This window comes from Culex quinquefasciatus, chromosome 2 (assembly GCF_015732765.1).
Source record: "Culex quinquefasciatus strain JHB chromosome 2, VPISU_Cqui_1.0_pri_paternal, whole genome shotgun sequence".
Lineage (NCBI taxonomy): Eukaryota > Metazoa > Arthropoda > Insecta > Diptera > Culicidae > Culex > Culex quinquefasciatus.
The window spans coordinates 192,846,713-192,870,913 of NC_051862.1; the positions used below are offsets into that span (position 1 = coordinate 192,846,713).

The 24,201-nt window shown below is 38.0% G+C and overlaps 1 protein-coding gene across 7 annotated transcripts in view; it reads left to right on the forward strand.

Annotated features, from left to right (window-relative positions):
- LOC6031888 (1-phosphatidylinositol 4,5-bisphosphate phosphodiesterase classes I and II) overlaps positions 1–23,798 on the forward strand; it is a 203,963-nt gene extending 180,165 nt beyond the window's left edge. For all 7 annotated transcript variants that reach the window (XM_038252352.1, XM_001842532.2, XM_038252348.1 and 4 more), the window contains exons 9-19: positions 3,095–3,277; positions 3,867–4,047; positions 4,129–4,510; positions 11,600–11,808; positions 16,586–16,799; positions 16,870–17,027; positions 19,346–20,033; positions 20,176–20,900; positions 22,741–22,850; positions 22,916–23,060; positions 23,117–23,798. In XM_038252352.1, coding sequence (XP_038108280.1) covers positions 3,095–3,277; positions 3,867–4,047; positions 4,129–4,510; positions 11,600–11,808; positions 16,586–16,799; positions 16,870–17,027; positions 19,346–20,033; positions 20,176–20,900; positions 22,741–22,850; positions 22,916–23,060; positions 23,117–23,356 — 3,235 coding nt within the window. In that variant the 3' untranslated portion in view covers positions 23,357–23,798. The remainder of the gene's footprint in view (positions 1–3,094; positions 3,278–3,866; positions 4,048–4,128; positions 4,511–11,599; positions 11,809–16,585; positions 16,800–16,869; positions 17,028–19,345; positions 20,034–20,175; positions 20,901–22,740; positions 22,851–22,915; positions 23,061–23,116) is intronic.
- The last annotated feature ends 403 nt before the right edge of the window (positions 23,799–24,201 follow it).

Here is a 24,201-nt window from a genome sequence, read left to right on the forward strand (position 1 = left end):
TCAAGATGCCTCCGTCCTTATCCCGGCACATTTCGGCCCGCGGCATTCAGAGTTGTAAATAACAGGCAGAAACTAATTGCCCGATTTTCTATGTTCCAGAGACAAAACGGAAGTAATTTTATTTTTAGATTATCAAAAAAATGTTTCAGGGTTGCATTTTTATCAGTAAGTATTTTTTAAATGAAAAAGAAAGGAAAGCGATTGAAAATTTATACCTAAAAGAAGCTATAGCATGTAAACGGTACATTTTACAAAAAAATAAAGGAACTTTTTGATTGATAGTTCGATTTTGCCTTAAAAAATATTTTCGGTAATTTTTTGTCCACTTTATCGATATTTTCCAAAAAACATAATTTATTCTTAAAATTCATATCTCGAAATAGCGTGTTTTTTGAAATTCTTTTAGTAATAAAAAACTTAAATATTTTTTTTCGCTTACTTTTTTTTTCAAAAAGTGTATTTTACCTAAAGAATCAAACTCAAGAGAATACCTCTTGAGATTTTCCAAAATTTTCAATGTTTCTGAGTAATTCCATAGGCACAAGGAGTATTTTCTAATTTTTTTTAGGACAACAGGTAGAACATTTGGCACTGTAAAGGGGGAACCTCCAAAACTTTTGGAGGTTAAATTCCAGATTTTTTTGAGGGTCTTGACCACCTTTTACGCTGCTTAAGATTTTTTATTGCTGTATATGTATTGTTGCAAACATGTATATTAAACAAGCCTTACCCGACAAACTTCGTTCTGCCTTTTTTTTCGTTTGTTGACGTTTTTAGCTCTTTTGCTTATTCAGCCTCCTGTGATCGAAATTTGGTTAGGGGAGAGTGGGGAGACTTGATCCCCGGGGAGACTTGATCCCAAGCCTGTATCTCGTAAGCATGTGGGTAAAACAATTAGCTTTGTTCTAGAAAGTTGTGCGAAATTGACTAAAACTCATTGTAGAAAACAAAGAAAAAAATTAAAAAATGTTTGGATTGAGTTACACACATTTTTCTAAGAAGTGCTGCAAAAAACTTCTTTTTTCTTTGTTTTGATAAGTATAGAAAACACTCAAAAATTATTCAAAAAAATATTTTTTATACATGAATTGTTTGATAAACATATCAACTCCAAAACTCTTGCGCATTTGACGTTAAATTTATCGTCATACTATTTTTACAATCAATTGTTTAAAAAAGTGCGTTAAGGGAGACTTGATCCCTGTATTTTTACAGTTACTGGAATCAGCCCAAAGATTAAAAAAATTGGCTGGGTTTTCGTACATAGTTTCCTTTAGTATACTGCCCATGTTCGCATAAATGTCCCGTATGCAAAAACAGCAAGCTGAGAAAAACGCATTTGAAGTTTGTCCCATACATAAGGCTACGTGTTAAGTTTTCGTGAAAAAACTGGATTTCCTCCTGATTTTTAGAACAAAGCACTGGATTTTATAGGCTTTTCTGCAACCAAACTGCATCATTAACTCAAAAACGATGAAAATGCATATGGGACATTTATGCGATCATGGGCAGTATAGTTGTACATAACTTACTGCAGTTTGAACCATTTTCCAAAAGTTTTGTAAACAAAAACTACTAGCTTTTGTAAACATGCTCAATTTAGGTCTAAAAAAGAAAATTTTTAGTTTTTAAATATTTTACATGCTAAACTTGTTATATTTTGAACACAAACGTACAGGTTTAATGTGAAATTGCTGTATCTTTTAGAAAATTAAAAGTTTGGATGAATAAAAAACATTTTGCTTAAGATTTCTTCAAAATGTTGAAACGAAACGAAACTATTGGCACTACGCCCCCCGGGGCATGGCCTTCCTCTAACGTGGGATTTCTGCTCCAGCGCCTCTGACGAGACAGGAGAAACCGGGACCGACGTTTTACTTCACCATCCGATAGAAGCTCAGTGGATAAGGCGGGAATCGAACCCGCGTCTCATAGCATCATCGGGATCGGCAGCCGAAGCCGCTACCCCTGCGCCACGAGACCCACGAATGTTGAAAGGGGGATCAAATTACCCCTAACATTTAGAAAATGCCGGTTTAAAATATTTTTTTAAAAAGCTTGGCATTATTCGAAGAGTTTATCTGATGAAATACCCTTATCAGCCAAACATAGTTGAATGTTTAAGCTTTCAATTCATGCAAAAAGATCATAGTTTTGTGAGAAATTGACAGAGTTATGTGTGATACAAAAAAAGGGGATCAAGTCTCCCCACTCTCCCCTATACGTAACTTTTCCCATACAATTGGCAGATTTTCCGGAATCGGTTCCAGAGTGACCCAAGTTGTAACTTTTTGGCGTAAGAACCTTCCTTGGGCTTACACGAACCTGCACGGAGAGAAAAGAGTTCCCAAAATCGTGAACAAGCGCTCATGAAAATGGGAACCAAGAAAAAAATGTTCAAACTCCATGGTACGTTTTCAAAATGTGATTTGAACACTCGTGGTTCCCATTTTCATGAACGCTTGTTCACGATTTTGGGAACTCTTTTTTCTCCGTGTAATGCAACAAAAAGCACTTCGATCCGACGCTCCGTTTTGAACTGATTCGCGTTCGAACAAAACCATCGAAATTGTTTATATTTATTTATATAGAGAGAGGAAGATGTTTTCATCATTTTTTTTAATTCACCTCTCATAAGCCCTCAAGTAAAAGGCCCTTTTTAACGGTTTAAATATCAGACTTGCCGATTTTGAATTATTTTTTAAAATATTTTTCGGGAATTTATTAAACTATGCTATTATTTGTGTGCACTCAAACATTTTAAAAAATATCTTAAAGTCTAATCGAAAATTAACAACTGGTTAAGAACTGACAAATATACTTGTTATCGGAGGACCAGTAATGGACAACATGCCCTGAAAGAAATCTGAAAACTTTTCCCCCCTAGCAAACCCTCCTCTCTCGGGATTAAGGGTGGACAAATTAAATCTTCTAACGTGCCAAAGATGTCGAAAGTTTGGCTGACTTTTACACTTGTGCTTCTCTCTCTTCCTTTTTCTTTTTTTCTTCACTCTCTTTATCCTCTTATCTCGCCTGATAATGTTCCGGGATGACATCCACCAACCAACGAAACCGACCCTCGCACGACGACCAGGTACTTGATGTCGGAGGACAATCCCATCATGGCCCACAGCAAGCTGGACCTGTGCGACGATATGGATCAGCCGATGTCGCACTACTTTATCAACTCGTCGCACAACACCTACCTGACCGGGCACCAGCTGACGGGGAAAAGTTCCGTCGAGATCTACCGCCAGAGTTTGCTCGCCGGGTGCAGGTTAGTGGCATCTAGCTGGTTGATGATACTCTCTGATGAACTCGATAAAAACAGCAGCAGCAGCAGTAGTGGGAACTTCTTAATTGGCGTGAAAATTGTCGTGAAAGTTTGGCACTTGATTTGTGCAACATCGTACAACTACGAGTTTTTTGTTCAACTAATTAGAATTTTCACGAATAGTCTTAAAGTGTTTTTGAGGGTGGTTAATTTGTATGTTACAGGGCATCAATTTGGAAAATTACAGTTGGTTAAACAAAAGCAAACAGTAGAATAAACTTTCAACTCTGCTACCCAGACTTTTTACAAGAATACAAAAAAATAACGTCGTTTCGTTGGACAACGACGTCTACTCGCCCGTAGCTAATGCACTTTTTTTTGCAAATTTGTTTCTCAAAGTAAAACAACCTTAAAAAAAAGCAAAAACTTTGTTGCTGACGACACTGACGAACCAGCATTCTACCGAAAGATAAGCAATTTTCGTTGGTCTTTACCTCTTTTCACTGCTGCTGCTGTTGCTGTTTTCTCGGCAACTAATTAAAAAGTGCGCAATTTTGGGAAATTTCGCTGACAAGTTATTTCGTTTCATCAGATGCGTCGAGCTGGACTTTTGGAACAGCCGCACCGAGGAGCCGGTGATCGTCCACGGGTACACGTTCGTGCCGGAGATTTGCGCCAAAGACGTACTAGAAGCAATAGCTGAAACAGCATTCAAGACATCCGATTTTCCTGTGATATTGAGTTTCGAGAACCACTGCAACCCGAGGCAGCAGGTAATGTAGTGCAAGCTGCGGTTAATCGCAAAGCTTGAATATCCCCCAACCAACGAATTTCCCCCCTCTTCTTTCCCGCAGGCCAAAATAGCAAACTACTGTCGTGATATTTTTGGAGATATGTTACTAGATAGGCCCTTAGATTCCCACCCGCTCGAGTCCGGCCTGGATCTGCCGCCGCCGGCGGCCCTCAAGCGAAAAATCATCATTAAGAATAAGAAGAAGCACCACCACCACCATCATCACCACAAAAAAGGGGGCGGCCAAGGCGGCACGGGTGGCGTGACCAGTCCGACGGCGGCGGCGATGGCCGGGGCCGCCGGTGCCATTGCACCGGGTGTGGCCGGACAAACGAACGCCGCCGCCGCCGTCAGCAATAATGGAGCAGCCAACACCACGTCGGCGATGGCCACGGCAGCGGCCAGTCTCATCACCACCGGCAGTGGCAGCTTCAGTGCAGCAGGTATGTGCAAGCGCTATAACACACACACACACCCGCATCTTTCGTTAAGGAGGACGTCCCTTAAGGACGTTGCCGGGATTAAATGGGCGAGAAAATTTTCTTCAAATTATCCTGGCACAGGAAGATTGTATGGGAGCAATTCAACTGAGACGCGGCATATCAAATTGAAGATGTCAAAACAGTTTATTAGAAAATCGTAAAAAGGCACTTACCAACCCATACGCACTATGATGCCCAGAAAAAAATAACCCCTGCCTCACAACAGCAGCTGTGCCAAAATATGTTTAGCTTAACCCTTTTAAAAAATGAGTTTAATACAAAAATTCCTATTTTTAATTCTTAATAAGGCCGTTGGGAAAATTATTAAAATTTTAGATTACAGATCCGCAAAATGCCTAGCTATAACTATAGCCCTTCAAATATTTTCTGTTAAATTTTATATATTTTTGAAAAGACTGCAAGCTCATGAGTACTCTATACATATATTCATGATTAAAAAGCAAAAACATAATATCATATTTTATTATTCTTCATCAAACACCGGCATTTGTGACAAATCAGGAAAAAAATATCGATTTAAGACAGCTGTTTAAGCCAATTTTTTGCAAAATGTTTTGATTGTTTTTATTAATGTCAGTCATTTAGAAATTGGTGTACTAATTGTTTTGTTCTATTCCTATACAAAACAATTAGTACCGTAAAATGTGAAAACTTGTGATTCATGCTTTGTATTCAGTTTAAAATGCAATATAAATCGATAATTTTATAAACAAAACTAGTTTTAACAAATTTCAGGCAAAATTCCTACTTTTCAACAATTTTATGTAAAATTTATTAGTATTTTGATTAAAAGCTTATAAACTTAGTTAACTAAATATAAACATTGATTTTTTTTTAAAACTATATCACCTACTTTAGTGATGGTACATTTAACGTACAAATAAAGTTTGAACACTTTAAATATGATTTTAACAAGAAAAACTATGACTATCAAAGTCACCCCGGAATTTAAACTAAGATTTTTTAACGTAACTATTTTTCTAAACACTATTGAAAAAACTTTTTATCCATAATAGTGCATGGACTTTGTGTGGCCTACCCCTGTACATGTTTTAAAAATAATAATCTTGAGAAAACCCTTACCTGTTGGAAAATATTTCGAAAACAAATTGAAATCCTATCAAAGTCACCCCGGTTTACGGTACACAAATTTCTTAATTTATTGCTCTAAAATCTCAGAATGCAGTCCCGATTTTCCCCAGTTGAAGGTTATGATTTAAAGATAATTTGTAAAATATTTATATATGAAACATGAAAGTCTAAACTTGTCTGAAATTTAACATTGACTGGTATCATTTTATTTGTTGTCGTCAGTGTTCCCACGAGCCTAAGCCATTGGCTCGGCTAGGTTCATTTTTATGGTTCAGGTTCACACCACACGTCGGCAAGCATCGTCTGCTCAGGCTCACTGAGCGCCGTGAGCCATGGTTCATTTGGTTCAAAACAGGCGAGCTAGCCAAAATGAACCATTGGCTTGAACCAAGCTTGAACCTGACCAAAGAATGTAAGGCTAAACGGAGAGCTCTGTTAGACCGTCACACTGTTCAACCCTAAATCTACTACTCCGTAAGATTTGTTACACCGTAACATTGTTACACCGTAACATTGTTACACCGTATCTTGTTACACCATATCTTGTTACACCGTATCTTGTTACACCGTATCTTGTTACACCGTAGCATTGTTATACCGTAACCGTGTTACACCGTAACCGTGTTACACCGTAACATTAGTATGGTGTAACGGATGTCACGGTGTAACGAATGTTACGGTGTAACGAATGTTACGGTGTAACGAATGCTACGGTGTAACGAATGTTACGGTGTAACGAATGCTACGGTGTAACGAATGTTACGGTGTAACGAATGTTACGGTGTAACGAATGTTACGGTGTAACGAATGTTACGGTGTAACGAATGTTACGGTGTAACGAATGTTACGGTGTAACGAATGTTACGGTGTAACGAGTGTTACGGTGTAACTAATGTTACGGTGTAATGAATGTTACGGTGTAATGAATGTTACGGTGTAATGCAGTTACGGTGTAATGCAGTTACGGTGTAATGCAGTTACGGTGTAATGCATGTTACGGTGTAACAATGTTACGGTGTAGCAATGTTACGGTGTAACAATGTTACGGTGTAACAATGTTACGGTGTAGCAATGTTACGGTGTAGCAATGTTACGGTGTAACAATGTAACGGTGTAACCATGTAACGGTGTAACAATGCGGTGTAATGCATGTTACGGTGTAATGCATGTTACGGTGTAATGCAGTTACGGTGTAATGCATGTTACGGTGTAACAGTGTTACGGTGTAGCAATGTTACGGTGTAACAATGTTACGGTGTGCAGCAATGTTACGGTGTAACAATGTTACGGTGTAACAATGTTACGGTGTAGCAATATTACGGTGTAATGAATGTTACGGTGTAACAATGTAACGGTGTAACCATGTAACGGTGTAACAATGTAACGGTGTAACAAATTAAAGGTGTAACAAAGTTACGGTGTTTCAATGTTACGGTGTAACAAAGTTACGGTGTAACAATGTTGCGATGTAACAAAGTTACGGTGTTACAATGTAACACATAGTCATGGTCATGCATAGTCATGGTTTTCATTAGCCTGGTTAGCCTGGCTTAAGCCATGGTTCATGGTTCACTGAACCAGGATTGAACCACAAAGGGAGGCTTAAGCCGAACCAATTTTATTGGTGAACCTAGCCTAAGCGGTTCATTTGGGAACTCTGGTTGTCGTTATTTGTTTTTTTTAGACATTCAAAAGAATTTGTTGAAGCTTTTCATAAGAAAAAAATATATATGGGTCATTCCAGGTCAACTGAGTACACTTTTGGACTCGACCTTCACCGATTTGGACCAAACTTGGAGGGAAAACGAAACTATTGGCACTACGCCCCCCGGGGCATGGCCTTCCTCTAACGTGGGATTTCTGCTCCAGCGCCTCTGACGAGACAGGAGAAACCGGGACCGACGTTTTACTTCACCATCCGATAGAAGCTCAGTGGATAAGGCGGGAATCGAACCCGCGTCTCATAGCATCATCGGGATCGGCAGCCGAAGCCGCTACCCCTGCGCCACGAGACCCACCCAAACTTGGAGGGAACGTTCATCTATTGATAGTTAACAAAAATTCCAAGTTTGGTGCTGATTGGACCATCCCTCTATTTTTGGCACCGCCCTCTTTTTTGACGATTTTCTTAAAAAACTTTTTTTTTTAATCATAACTTTGCAACTATTTGAGCAAAAGACTTTCTACAGGTTGCATTTTATAGAAAATTGTCCAAGGAACTCGATAAAAATAAAATTTTAACCCTTAAATTCCCACTAATATTATATTTAAACGTTTTAAGTATTATAATTCAGTTTTGACCAATTCCTTACATTTTTATTTGTTTTATTTTATCACCATCGTGTTCCCCGGACAATTTTACATAAAAATCAATGTAGACCTCAAACTAAAATGAACTATTGGCGAGATACAACGATTTTACTGAAAAAAAGTTTGATTTTGCGCTGCACTCTGTCCTACATCCGAAATAAGTTTCTCACATGGGTAATTCTCCGCCAACTCACACAGCAGTTGCCCCGACCCCTCTTCGATTTGCGTGAAACATTGTCCTAAGGGGTAACTTTTGTCCCTGATCACGAATCCGAGGTGCGTTTTTTGATATCTCGTGACGGAGGGGCGGTACGACCCCTTCCATTTTTGAACATGCGAAAAAAGAGGTGTTTTTCAATCATTTGCAGCCTGAAACGGTGATGATATAGAAATTTGGTGTCAAAGGGACTTTTATGTAAAATTAGACGCCCGATTTGATGGCGTACTCAAAATTCCGAAAAAACGTATTTTTCATCGAAAAAAACACTAAAAAAGTTTTAAAAATTCTCCCGTTTTCCGTTACTCGACTGTAAAAAAAATTAGAACATGTCATTTTATGGGAAATTCAATGTACTTTTCGAATCTACATTGACCCAGAAGGGTCATTTTTTCATTTAGAACAAAATTTTTCATTTTAAAATTTCGTGTTTTTTCTAACTTTGCAGGGTTATTTTTTAGAGTGTAACAATGTTCTACAAAGTTGTAGAGACAATTACAAAAATTTTGATATATAGACATAAGGGGTTTGCTTATAAACATCACGAGTTATCGCGATTTTACGAAAAAAAGTTTCTTAAAAGTTGGTCGTCATCGATCATGGCCGTTCATGGTCACCCGCGACAGACACGGACGACGAAACAAAGAGAAACGCAAAAAGTAACTTTTTCAAATCTTTTTTTTTCGTAAAATCGCGATAACTCGTGATGTTTACAAGCAAACCCCTTATGTCTATATATCAAAATTTTTGTAATTGTCTGCTCTACAACTTTGTAGAACATTGTTACACTCTAAAAAATAACCCTGCAAAGTTAGAAAAAACACGAAATTTTAAAATGAAAAATTTTGTTCTAAATGAAAAAATGACCCTTCTGGGACAATGTAGATTCGAAAAGTACATTAAATTTACCATAAAATGACATGTTCCAAAAAAATTTACAGTCGAGTAACGGAAAATGGGAGAATTTTTCATTTAGGTGTTGAAAAACACCTCTTTTTTCGCATGTTCAAAAATGGAAGGGGTCGTACCGCCCCTCCGTCACGAGATATCAAAAAACGGACCTTGGATTCGTGATCAGGGACAAAAGTTACCCCTTAGGACAAAGTTTCACGCAAATCGAAGAGGGGTCGGGGCAACTTTTCCCGATTTCGTGTGAGTTGGTAGAGAATTACCCACATACTAAAACCGAACTATGCGGGATTCATCCCTTTTTGTTGAAAAGTACACCATATACTTCCAAGTGCTGTGTAAAATATTTTTTTCAGTAAAATCGCTGTATCTTGCCAATAGTTCACTTTAGTTTGAGGTCTACATTGATTGTTATGTAAAATTGTCCGGGGAACACGATGGTGACCAAATAAAACAAATAAAAATATAAGGAATTGGTCAAAACTGAATTTTAATACATAAAACGTTAAAATATAATATTAGTGGGCATTTAAGGGTTAGAATTTTATATTTATCGAATTTCCTGGACAATTTTCTATAAAATGCAACCTGTAGAAAGTCTTTTGCTCAAATAGTTGCAAAGTTATGATTGAATAAAAGTTTTTTAGAAAATCGTCAAAAAAGAGGGCGGTGCCAAAATAGAGGGATGGTCCAATCAGCACCAAACTTAGGATTCTCCAAGTTTGGTCCAAATCGGTGAAGGTCGAGTTCAAAAGTGTACTCAGTTGACGTGGAATGACCCATATTTTTAAGAGTCTTATTTAATTGGAATCACATTGGATTAGAAATTGTGGTGCATTTAAAATCCAAAGCGTAAAAGAGGTTATGGGCGACTCACCACACATAACCTTCGGACTCCTAAAAATAAGACGTCCAATTTTTCCGGATTTTGAATTTCCCGGGAAACGGAAAAATATGTTTTCAATCACTGGAATTGCCGGGATCCCGGATTTTTTTTTTTGAAACAGTCATAAAATCTATGTTTTTATTATATTTGTTTTGTTTTTCAAGCTTAGATTTATAGAATTAGCTCAATACTGTTGTTTGGTGAATCCACACTTCAATCTACACTAGGACAGCATAGATAGTTTGAAATACATTAAACATTGTTTTTTTTTTAACTTCAATGTGCTATGAAATTTAAATGAACCACAATTTTCAATCCAATAGGATTCAAATTAAATAAGTTTCTTATTAATTTATTTCTTTTTTTTATATATTTTTATATGCCATGACATCAAAAGCTTGAAATATCTTTAAAACTGTTTAAAAAAACGAGAAGCGAAAACAAATAAAATTATACCAATAAAATTATGTTCCAGATGCCGGTTTTTGAAGAAAAATAATCGAATTTAATATATTTATTCAAGTTTAAAAAAATAAATAAACGTAAATAAAATACCAATCCTTTTTTTCAATTCATAAAAATTAAAAGAAAATATTTAAAGCGCAAGGCATTTTGCGGATCTATAAACGAAAATTTTAGCAATTTTCAATAATAAGCCAAGTTAACGTTGATTTATGCCGAATACAAATTTTATTGCTATGAATTACTAAGTATACAACTGTTCATCTATTTCCACAACAAAATCGGATTTTCTAGACCTAAATTTGTTTTTTTTTTCGATTTCGGAAATAACCGGGATTCAGGAATTCACAATTCCCAAAAAAAACCGGAAATCTTATACCCGGGATGAACGCACTACATAAAAATGAGCAGAAACTTACACAAAATACCCGGGGGTCGTTAAAATGGATTGCTTTGCTTTTTTTAATCCAAAGCACAACAAAAAAAATCTTTTTGGCTATCTAAACATTGCTAACTAATTCTATGATTTTTTGCATGGAAAACATAACAAATATAATGAAAACATAAATTGTATGACTATTTCATAAATTTCCCGGGATTTTATTACAGATCACATTTAATTTCAACATAACTGGTTGTTGACATCAGGAATCTAGAGAAAAAACAAGAGTTTCCATATAATTTCAATCAAATTTTCCGCGCAATAACACAGCACAAAATTGGCTTGTTGTCGCCACGTCGTTGTCGTCGTCCCTTGCCTCTGGCTTGTTATTCGAAATAGCAATTTTGAAATGTGCTTGATAAACACATCATCAAGATACAATCTCAACCGCTCATTACACTTATCTTTCCCGGTCGTCAGCCACCGCCGCCAACATCGTCGGAGGGTGGTTCCCTTGATCCTTTTCCACTACACTTGAATCCTTTGCTGAGGAGAAAACCCACAGACGAAACCAACGCCACAGATATTACTATTAGTGCTCGTACTACAACAGCTACTACTACTAGCTGCCACCAACTTTCTACGGTCTAACGCGATACACATCAGAGAAGAAACTATTTTCATCCGTATTTTCTCCCTCTCTCTTTTTCTTCCTTTCCCTCACCACGTTCTGCTTGTGCATTACGCCAACATCCTTTCGGGAATTGCCAGCCGGTGCAAGCTTACAACTGCAACAGAGCCAACAGCAGCAGCAAGAGGAAAACACTTCCAGTGCACCACCGTCACCGCTACCACTAGCATCAAGCACCACCACCACAACCAACGGCAACATCAACAATAGCACAAGCACCACCAACGCAACAACACAAGCAATAGTGACCGGAAACGGGGACGTGACGCACCATGCACCTCCACTACAGGTACTACTCCTTAACTCTATTCGCGAGGGCGTAAATAGTAGAGCAAATAACTTTCAGATTATGGTCCTACTCGTACACCCTTTTTGAAACGGAACTTTTGCAACTCGCACAAAGAACGGTGAAAGTGTATCGTAGTTGGAATGATTCGCAAGGGAGCAATTTATCAAAATTGAGCACAGCAGTTTGTTGCATAATAGTTTCTTTTTTCGGCAAAGAAATTGTTAGACGGGCATTTTATACAGTTGCTGTTTTTTTTTTTTAAAGTAACTATTTTGTAATTATTTTTACAATATACACTGTAAACTGAGGTGACATTGATAGGCTGAAGATTTTGTTTGCAAAATGAAAAATACGAATTGAATACTAACCGAATGGTATATAATCGTACTGAGTTTGGTAGAGAAGTGTTCCACGAACTACAGAAAAAAAAAAAAAAACAAAAAAATAAAAATAATTTATAGAAATTTCAAAAGTATGTTAACTAGTATTATGAAAATATTTAAATGCTCTCGAAGTCTCATGTTTTCTTTAATGGAAACGAGGTCAAATCGGAAAAAAGCACTGCATTATAGGATTATTTGGTTAATTTTACACTAAGAACAGATAATGTTAGTTTCTAGGGTACAATTTTTAAGTTTTATTGCAGCGTTTCTCAACCGGTGAGGAATCCCCCTGGAGGAAATTTGATTATTCTTGCAGGGGAATGACGATGTTATAGAAATCCAATGCGTTTTGCCTTCCTCACTGAGGTAAGGCTATAATCCTGCTCTAAAAATGAACTTTTCACAGAAAGCTCGTAGTCCCACCTTCATGTTTACCTATCGACTCAGAATAAAAACCTGAACAAATATCTGTGTGTGATGTGACCAAAATTCTCACTGAGTTTTTTCAGCACTGGCTGAACTAGAGCGTCCAATTTCCCGGGGTTACAAATTTCCCGGGAAACGGAAAATTTTCAACCAATTTCCCGGGAAATTTTAAATTTATTGAAAATTGTTCTAATTTTTAGTGCTGAATCATATTTTGCATATAAACTGAATGGGACAGGGACTTGTTGAAATGTTTAAAATAAGTGTAAAGATCAACTAATTGCTTGACTGCATATAAAAATTCATACAACTACAAGAAAATGTATATTTTTCTAATTTGGTAAGATCGGACCGTACAATAAATCAAAAAATTATATCTGGTATTTTTTGTTGTTTTCATCAAAGTGTCTTACTGTCCAAAGTAAGTAAAATGAATCCATACTCCACAATTTTAATATTTCTTTAAAACTTGCCCTTGTAACCAGTTTGTGAGAGTATGGTTTGGCACGCGAATAAAATCATTCACAAAATGGTTAAGCTTGTTAGTTTTTGCTTAAAAATCTAACTCCTCGCTTTTTTTTAACAACTCAATTTTTTCAAATATTTGGAGCAAGTTTTTAAACAATTTTTGCATTTTTCGGGCACCTCTTAAACAATACAAAGTAGTTTTTCAATGATTTTTTAATGGTTTTTAACACTTGGTTTTCCGGTTTATAATTAACTTCTGTTGAACGTATTTTCATAAAACGGAAACATCATTCAAATTATACGATAAATTGTCATCATCCCACTACCACTCTTCGATTTTTTTCATGTTAAACTTTCTAACACCCTTTGTTGCAACAGTGCTCCATAATACTTTTACTTCAAATTGAAATTTTTTGAACAAATTGAAGTAATTCTTCTTGCAAAAACCTATTTGAAATATTTGATGATAGTAATTCAATTTTCATCTAATTTAATCATGGTAAACAAAAAAGTAATCAATCTCAATTTTGCTTTGGCGTTAAAGGATTTAAATATTATTTACACAACAAAAAAAGTAGTAATCCAGCTGCGTGTAAAAGGCCTGGGTGTAAAATAAACTTTGCATTATTTTATGAAATTCTGTGTAATATTACACCCTGAAATATGTAGCCCATCAGTATGGAAAACCTACTTGACCGAAATGTCAAGCTCATATATGCGTTTATCCTTACAGCTTTTCATCGGTCTGATGACCGAGTGGGCTAAGGCGCCAGTCCTTACTGTTGGTGCTGGGTTTGAATCTCGTCGGTTGCAATTTTTTTTTTGTGTTTGCAAAAATGTGTAATATTATGTGTTTATTTTGACGAAAGTGATGTGCATGCTTTTGCATGCGATTTTACCATCGGATTTTTTGCTGTGTATACTATATCCAATTATTCTTTAAAAAGTTTATCTGGATTGTAAAAGTTTATTTTCATTTAGCAAGTTCTATTTCCAGTTGCTTCAGAAACTAATATTATCATAATATATTATTATTCTTATTTTTTTGTAGAGCATTTTTTTTTAAATTGGATCCAAAAAATGAAGAAAATGTATACTTCCGTTTGAATCCCGGGAAACGGGAAATATTTTTTCACGGGAAATCCCGGGAATTCCCGGGATTTTTCCCGGGACGGGACGCTCTAAGCTGAACCGATTTTGGTCAAACCAGTTGTATTCCCATACCAGTTGTAGGTCCCTTACGTACCTATTGATTTTTATAAAGTATCGATATGAAGTTCAAAAGTTATGTATAAAAATGTGTTTTTGTATTTATCCGGATGTGGAATAAGTGACCAGAAATCGATTCAAATGTCGTCATGTTGTACATCGTCGGTTAGGTAATTGCAAGACTTTTCCAACGAGTCCAAAACATTGAAGATCTGGCAACCCTGTGTCTAGTTACGACCACTCAAGTGATATTTGTGTACTTTTTTTGCGGATTTTAAGAAAAACTAGATGAAATTTGTGTCCAAACCCATCGAATCACTAATAGTTGGTAAAGAGTGAGGAAGGCACCAACCACTTGGATAGATTAAGGTAGTTTTTGTAAAAAATATCAATCTGTATCGGTACTATTTGTGAATCTTCAAAGCTCACACTTTTATCATATATGTGAATTTCTTTGATAAAATAAATACAACAGTAATTTTTATTGTCTAAGATTTCATCCTTGCGAGTGTTTTTAAAATAAAGCTGACAAAAACTTAAATTCAAAAAAATAATTTTAAGTTTTTACAGTATTCTTTAAGATAATATTTTATTGTTTTTGTTAGTTTGTGCATTGTCTCAAACATGAGCAGTTTTTGAAAATAGGTTTATTGTGAACTTTCACATTATTTGATATGGTTTTCAAAAATCAGGCGCACTTGTTTTTAATGAATTCAAGCTTTTTTTTGTCTGTAATGTAATGTAATGAAAAATCGTGCTTCAAGCTTATTTAAATAGTTGCGAGTGCAAAAAAAAATGTGATCAATTTAGTCATTCTGCTAACATAAATGCCATAATTATGACATTTGTGTAATGATACTAATAAGTTGGATTTTTAAGGGGGGAGGGGGGTGGGTCAACAAAGTTCTTGAAATTCAGAATGGATCAATAAAGGTTGCAAAACACCGTTTTATTGAAACAAAAGTCAAAATATATTAAGATTTATAAACATTTTCAGTAAAACAATGATTAAAGAAAATTTGTATTTTTTAAATCATTCTACAAAATTGGTTTTAGTGGCAACAAAGATTGATATTTTTATGAAAATATCAATTCCTTTTCTGATTTGATCTAATTTTGATCAAACTTGTAAAATTTACTCAATTTCAAATTCATAGAAAAGAGATTAGAAGTTAAAAATCTTAATTAATCATTTCATTTTTTCCAAATGAAACATTACAAGTAACCAGTTAGAATATCTACAAAATTTCACAAATTGAATTTCTATATATTTTGTTACAATGAATATTTTGTATCAGGGTTTGTATTATTCATCTTGAACCACTGATTAATTTTTCAACAACTTTACAAAATAACTCTAAAAAAATAATCGAGGATAAGAAATTTCGAGGCATGCCAATTACAAAACCTCGGAATTTGCTTGAAATAAATATTCTTGCGTTTATTTTGAGCAGATCTTAGAGGTAGGCGAAACTGTTGTGAAATTCTAATGTTTTGTACTTGGCATGCCGCGAAATTTCTTACTTTTTTGTCGTGAAAAATCACTAGTCATTTCAATCCAACTGTACACATAAAAGCAAAAATTAGAAATCGACTTTTTGTGACCAAGCTCAAATTTGGTGGAGCTGTTTATAGCTTCACACCATGCAAGAATCTGGTATTTCATCGAAATTGGACCCATTCCGTTTGGCAAAACCCCAAAGCTTTACGGTGATTGTAAATTAAAAAAAAAACATCTTTTTTCACACTGCCATATCTTGGAAACAAACTTGACAGAGCAATGCTTGATAAATATTTTTGAAGACAATTTTAAGCTGAATTAAATCTAATGCCATCAACCAGGGACACAGCTAGAATTCTCCTTATGCCTTCTCTACTAAGTATATGTCTTCAAAAAAATTGGATTCCAATCAATGATCGAGTGTTTTTCAATCATTTTTTGTTTCTAAAATATGTCAGTTTAAAACAGAGGGTTTTTTGAAAATTGACGAAAACCTACGAACTATGGTAAAAGGTAACAAAAAGAAGTAGTGGTCCGATTCCATTATGCTGAAAATTTGTATTTTTCGCTGTTTTGATGATATAAAAAGTTCCACCAAATTTGAACAGAGAATGCTCACTTCAAGTGATGTGCCGCTTCATACGGAATGACCCATATTAAATGTGTTTTAACACATCTTAAAATGGATAACTTTTTATGTCCTACTTGAAATCCTCGCTCCATGTCATCCACATATCCATATTAATGCTTCAATCTTTCATCTCTCTCCCCCCAAAACGCGACCGCACAGCAAATCCGTCAAAGTTCAAAGGAAAGCACCGGCTCGTCGGACACGGACAGCTCGAGCGACGACGAGTCGATGCCGGGGGCCGTGGTCGGCCCGATTGGATCCACCGAGGCGGACAAGGTGCCGCAGACCAAAGAGACTGAAGCGGGCGCGGAGATTTCCGCCCTCGTCAACTACGTGCAGCCGGTTCACTTTAGCAGTTTTGAAAACTCCGAGAGTAAGTCCTGACGAAATTAGAAGTAGAAGTGGATGATTCCAATCTAAACTTTGATTCCCGCCAATTTCAGAAAAGGCCCGTTACTACGAGATGTCGTCGTTCGACGAGAAGCAAGCGACCACCCTGCTGAAGGAGCGCCCGATCGAGTTCGTCAACTACAACAAGCGCCAGCTGTCGCGAGTCTATCCGGCGGGGACACGCTTCGACAGCTCCAACTTTATGCCCCAGGTGAGAAAACGGCGGAGAAAGCGCCATACATGACACCGTTCGTGACGAGTGTGGCTTGGATGGGATGGTAAAGGGTTGGATGGTGTAACCGTCGGGCATAGAGCGTGCGAAAGTTGCCACGTGGTGTGATGTTTGGAGCGTTTGGGGGCACCAAGCGGAAACGGATTTGACGAATCGGGACAAGTTTGTTTGGTAGTTTAAGGTCGATGCTTTGAACTTTAAATCACCAACTTGAAATTCGATTGAACCAAGATTTACTGAGTCCTATCAACATTGAAATACACTGCGTCCCCATGGTTTTTTTGAAGATCATTTCATGTATTATGCTTCTCCATGGAAATTATATTTTGCACATAATTAGAGTAAACCTAATTTTATTCAATTTACCTGATAACTATTATGTCCTTTTTTCTTAGACAAAAATATAGGAAATATTCTAAAATTTTCAAATGAATATTTTTCATATGGGCACCATTAGAAAAAAAACGAAAGATTGCAAAATTTTCTCATAAATTAAACTTAACGGACTTACCTCGAAAACGGTGCACTTTATCAAAACTTCTGTTTAGAGACAGATTTTGTAAGTTTTGCCCAGTTTGTTTAGAGGTCGTATCGAGGTATTTCGATTTGGATGAAACTCTCAGCGATTGTTTGACTACACATGAGATGAACTCATACCAAATATGAGTCCTCTACGACAAAGGGACGTGGGGTTTGAAGTCCAAAAATAATAATTTGCTCGTATTTTTATAAAACTTGATGAAACCCAATTCTCTTTAATTGGTATTTGAAGCACTTTAAAATTTGCCATGCGCAAAGCGGACTGTCAAACTTTGTTGGCGTTTTTCTCTAAACCCCGAGTTGATTTACGGATGCCACGACATCTCGAGATGGGATGGACCAAATTGGCGGAAATTTGAGGTAAAGACTCTCAAGATGTATCCCGTGTGCATGACGAAGCCCAATTTAAAAAAAATGCTTTAAAAAAACAAAAATCAAAAACTAACGGTTTTTTTACATGAAAAATAAAAAAATATTTTTATTTTTTTGTAAAATAAGGTTTTTGAAAATCAGGCTTCGCCATGCACACGGAATCGGTTTAACGAGTCTTCACTAAAATTTTGAGCCGATTTCGTCAAGACAGTGTTGAGATATCGTGGCACCCGTTTTTTGAAACTGCTAACTTGAAATTGCTATATCTCGGCAATGATGCAAATATCTTCAAATTTTTTAAAATGTATATTTTAATGCCCTGAAACCAGAATTTAAAAAAAGTTAAAGTGTGTGCTCATGCTAACCCCTGACTTTTTTGTCGATATACATGTATGTAACCCCTTAAGTCAATTCACCGTTCAAAACAAAAAAAAAATAAAAGTGTTACTTTTCGATACTAGTGTTGAAAAGTTCAACTTTTCAGCACCCATTACAGTGCTGAAAAGTAGAACTTTTCAGCACTGGTATTGAAAGGTATAAATTTTCTATTCAGTTATTTTTGGCAGGGAAAAGTAGGCCGTTTCGTTTCTCCAGAAAAATAGGAAAAGTTGACAGTTCCGTCGTGTAACGAGTTTCTTTTCCTATCATTCTCCAATCTCGCACGACGAAACAGCCTTCTTTTAACTACCAACAATAACAAAATCGAATAGAAACTCTTTTCAAAACAAATGCCGAAGTTCTATTTTTTAACACTGAAAAGTTAATTTTCAGATGTTTCAGCACTTTTAATACTTTTCAACATTATTTTGATTTAAACGGCGAATTGCGTTGCGTTACTTATTTTTTACAGCACTTTTCGTATTTATACAACGAGGTTCACATTTATCGCCTGTACGACTCGTGCTGAAAAAAAACATCTTTTTGCCATTTGTCACATAAACTACGCTTGCAGCATCCAATATATTGCGTAAAAGTCGTAAACATAACTTGACTTGACAAAAATGGTCAAAGTGCTTCAAAAATCGTCATTTTTGAAAAAAATCCTATTTTAAATGGAATGCAAAGCGTCAGTTCCTGTTACTTCCTATCAAGCTCAAATTTGGTATTTGGGCTCAGTACGCCCACTGGAACTAACCCTCGAAGCCCGCCAAGAGGTAATTTTTGTTACATCCTAACAAATAGAGAAGCTTGACTTATATGACTTTAACAAAAACACTAGAATTGCTCTGAATATGTATTCTCATATAAAAAATTACACGACTTCGACTCCGGTATCCGAAGATTTAGCTGCTCCGACTCCACTCCACGTCAAGCTTTTCAGAATTGGTTCCTAAATATGAGACTTAACAACCCTGCTAATTGTCCCTTTTTGTCTCAATCTGCAGTTATTCTGGAACGCCGGCTGCCAACTGGTTGCGCTCAACTACCAAACCCTTGATCTCGCGATGCAGCTCAACCTGGGCCTGTTCGAGTACAACTACCGGTGCGGGTACATGCTGAAGCCGGAGTTTATGCGCCGCAAGGACCGCCGGCTGGACCCGTTCGCCGAGAGTACGGTCGACGGCATCATCGCTGGTACGGTGATCGTGACCGTGCTGTCGGGGCAGTTTCTGACGGACAAGAAGGTCGGCACGTACGTTGAGGTGGACATGTTTGGCCTGCCGGCGGACACGGTGCGGAAAAAATTCCGAACACGGATCGTGCGCGATAACGGGATCAATCCGTGCTACGGTGAGGAGCCGTTCGTTTTCAAGAAGGTGGTGCTCCCGGAGCTGGCCAGCATTCGGATAGCGGCGTACGAGGAGGGTGGGAAGCTGATCGGGCACCGGGTGCTGCCGGTGATTGGACTGTGTCCCGGGCTGAGGCATCTGACGTTGAGGACCGAGGTGGGACAGCCGATCACGCTGGCGACGCTGTTTCTTTCGATTGTCGTGAAGGATTACGTTCCGGATGGGTTGTCTGAGCTGGCGGAAGCGCTCGCCAATCCGATCAAGTACCAGAGCGAGCTGGAGAAGCGCTCGGAACAGCTGGCGGTGCTGCAGGAGGACATGGAACCAATCGAGGAAGATTCATGTAAGAGCGATGCGATTATTGTTTTACTTTGTGGTAGACAAAATTTAGTTTCAAAATTACACGTTCCGTTTTGTTTCGTTCAGTTTATTTTTTACCGCTTTTCTACCTCTGTACCAACTTGCAGTTGTGATTGTTTCCCTAGGTCCGCGGAAGGATACGCTGAAGACCAGTGACAACGTGACCGGAAGTCCCAAGCACCGGACGAGCATACAACCGCCGTCGACGACCGGCGCCACGGAAAGCAGCACAGACCACGAGCGGGAAACCCCGCTGGAGGTGATCTCCAAGGTGGTGGCCCTTCCCGTAGCTCAGTCCTCCGTCGACAGGACCAGCCCAATGCTGGTGAAGCAAGTCACAATCCAACAGCAGCCCACGACAATCCAGGAAAAGCACGACAGTAAAGGACACACGACGGCCGGCGCAGATCACACCATCAGCAAAATCGTAGCCGACCCGTTGGAAAAGATCTTTGAGGACAAACAGGTCCGCAAGAAGCGGGACGCCCTGGAGAAAGAACTGAAAGCACTGAAAAAGAGTCACGACAAGGAAAAGATGAAGCTCACCTCGCAGAAAAGTGGCGACCTAACCGACGGCATCAAAAAGAGCAAATTTGGCATGGGCAACAAGCTGGTGAAGCGGTTCAGCAGTAAAAACATGGCCGACATGAACATCCGGATACCGCCGTGTGTCAATCCGGACGGGGATAATGCGTGTGATAATAGTGCGCATGCCGAGCGGCTCAAGCAGGTTTGTCGCGACCACGCGAGCAGCTATCGGGACGTGTTGGAAAAGTACCATGAGGTGATTTACAACCTGGCCGACGATTTGCTGCGGCAGTCGCAGGAGAACCAGATGAAGCAGATGAAGGTGGGTTGAGCTCATCTGTTTTGTTTCGGAATGACGCAATTTTGTTTCAAGCCTTTAAATTACATATTTGCCCCTGGCTGGTCATACATGAGTTGTCATGAACTTGTGAATACAGTTCAGACTGGGTTATCCGAGGGCCTCTCACAAATTTCACTTCGGATAATCGTTTTTTTTTTCGTGGTCTATTTGTTGATTTTCGAGCTCGAATATGACTCCAACATTACTCTATATTATAGAATTTTAAATCCAAAATTGAATAATTTCAGAAAATGCACTCGATAATTTAATACGCAACCAACCACTGAAATCTTACCGAAATGGGGTCGCAGAACTCGAATTTGATGTCAAAAGTAAGGGACCCGTGATTCGATTAGTCGAAGTCCCATATAAACCTTCCGAAAATCGACCAAATTTTCTGTCGACACTTCTATTTTTAAGACCACGTTTAGGCCACTCTGTTGATATTTCACGAGTAAAGTGTTTCTTTTTAAACAAAATACTACACTTAAAGTCTATTTTTTCATGCGCAACAAAAAACTACTTCCAAATGGCTTGTTTCATAAATTTTTGGATTTCCAAGGTCAATGTTTTTCTTTCAAATCTTAACGTGAAGACTTCCATCATTGTCACGATTTTTCGTTCAAAGATATAAATTTTGCGTCGCTTTCAATATTTTGACAAAATTCCTTCTACAAGTTGTTTAGAATAGTGCTCTACAAATGCTGATTCCTTTTGGTAACGATTATCCCATTCCTTGCAAAGTTATGGAAATCGTCATTAATCAATGATTGCCAACTAGGCCGTCAATATCTGTGCCACAAAATTATATAAATTTTGAAGCATAATTGATTGAATTGACAATGGCAAGAAGGCAACAACCGGCACATGCTGATTCCTTTTGGTGCTGAAATTCGTTAAATTGAATTTAATACAGAATATTTTATAGTAATGATCAATTTTCTTCGAAAATTGTCAACGGCTTCACATTAAAATAAAAATCATTTGAATGATCACAAAAATAAAGATTTGCATTTTTTTTAATAAACTGTACTCAACATGAGCGATGAGTTAGACCAGGTCACGCCGAGATGGTAGGTATTGCAGATCAATTTACCTAAAAAAAATGTGGAAAGGTCGCTTAAGCCCCCCTCCTCAAATATCCGTGTCATAGAAAATATTTTACACAGGGATTATAGATTTTTTTCCAATTTTAAGTTTTTCAAATATTATGATGGAGGCGCACGATCATTCAGAAAGTTTCGTTTAAGGTAAAGATTCAAGAAGTATCGCGCACCTCCTTTGAAATATATAGAAAATTTTAAATATGTAATTCTGTAATTCTATAATTTCGGAATACATTTGTCCGGCTTCAGCTAAAGATTCATGCTGTCCCATGTTGCATGTTCTATTGTAGACCTACGGAAAACCTTGCCGCGAGGAGAGGTGAGTGAACCTGTACACGAGCCACCTACGACATAATTCCTCGGGCGGCCCAGGTCAACTCGAAGTTACCCCAGGCACCCCCAGTGCAGGACACATTGGGGGTAGAAAGCGGATAGAATAAGCAAAACATCAAAGCAAAGCGCGAGCCATACTTTAAAAGTGGTATCTGCAAAGGAATTTGTATTAACAAAAGGGTCAAAAATAAAAAGGCGTTGGTCCAAACGCACAAGTAAGCACGACAGCGACGAAAAGGAGAAGCACAGTTGTTCAAATACTTTTCTCACCTCCGCTCATGAAAATTAACTGACCATGCGTCTCCATGAAATCTATTTCCCTAACAATACTTCCATGGAGACGCATGATACTTCATTAGAAACAAATTTTCCTCTCGCCACAGACCAACATGGAGCGCGAAACGAGCGAGGTGATGCGACAGCTCCAACTTTCACGAAAAAACGAAGTCAAACAGCTAGCCCAGGTGCACAAAGACAAGGACGAGTTGGAAAGGTATCATCCTTAATTTTGTTCCGATTGAGCCGAAAAATTTAATTTAATTGGATTTTTTTTTATAGAATGAAACGCGAAGTGGACTCCACGCTAGTGGAAAAGGGCGTGGCCGAGCGGGTCCGGCTGACGGCCACGTACGAACGCAAACGGGACGAGCTGCAGCGGCAGCACGACCTCGTCAAGCAGGGCCTCGATGATCATCGGGCGAAGGTGACTACTTCCGCCTGCAAGTGAGATTCGATTTATCGATCTATTTTTTCCCGTAGGCCAAAGCGATGCTCGACAAGGAGGCGGAATCTCACGCGTGCATTTCGGAGACGTTCCTGGCCCATCTCAACACGAGTGCGAGCACGACCAGCTGCTCGTCGGTGGCCACGCTACCCACCACATCCCTGTCCAGTGGGAATCTGTGCGGCAGTGCAGCTGGCGGTGGCACCATCACCAAATCGGTCTCGACGTCGTCGACGAACGCGCACGGAAACAACGTTAACAATACTCACGCCTAGAGAAACTCCTCCTCGCTGGAAGAGGGCGGTGTGATAAGTCGATGCTAGTCATTTAGGAGAAAGAGAAAAGAAAAACAATCAGCAATTTTGGGGAGAAATTTGAAGCACCGGAGAGAGAACCAAACAAAACGACGATTCTATATCCCACACTTTGACTGAAACTCAACTGAAAAAGGAGTAAATTTTGCTTTCGCGGAGTCACGTCGCACGACTCCGCCATTTTGTGTACAAAAAAAGGGAATTCCATTTACGTTTTTTGTGACGGAAATTACTGGCCTAATTAGAATTATTTTAAAACATCAACTCTACGAAAAAAAAAAAAAACAAAAATCCAAACGCTTCGACGCGAGTCGTCACTCGCAGCTTGTGTATTTTCGCGCTCATGTACAGAAATGTGTTTTGTGAAAGAAGTCGTCTAAACATTTTACCACACACGAGTCTGTTTATTATTTTACGATAAACTTTCTTCCCCTCAACAGGAAACCGATAATAACAACAACAAAAAACGCAAGAAGGGAAATTTTAAGGTTAGCGCAAACTTGTACATCCGGAGGGGCTTGGCGGAAACATGTTAACGGGTAAAACAAACAAAACAAAACTGCAAAAATTATCGCAGAAATAGAGAAACAATCAGAGCCGGCACAAATGTTGGAGAGAAGCAACAGTAATAAATAAAAGAAGTAGCTAATAACAAGTATAGACAAATTGGAAACGTAGTATTGGAGAAAATGGAACCCATAATACTTATTGGAGAATCTCATTAGGGTAGCGGGAAAAGAGGATTATTGTTGGGCATGATTTGTGTAACAGAACAATAGAAAATGGGATGGCCATTAAGGAAATGT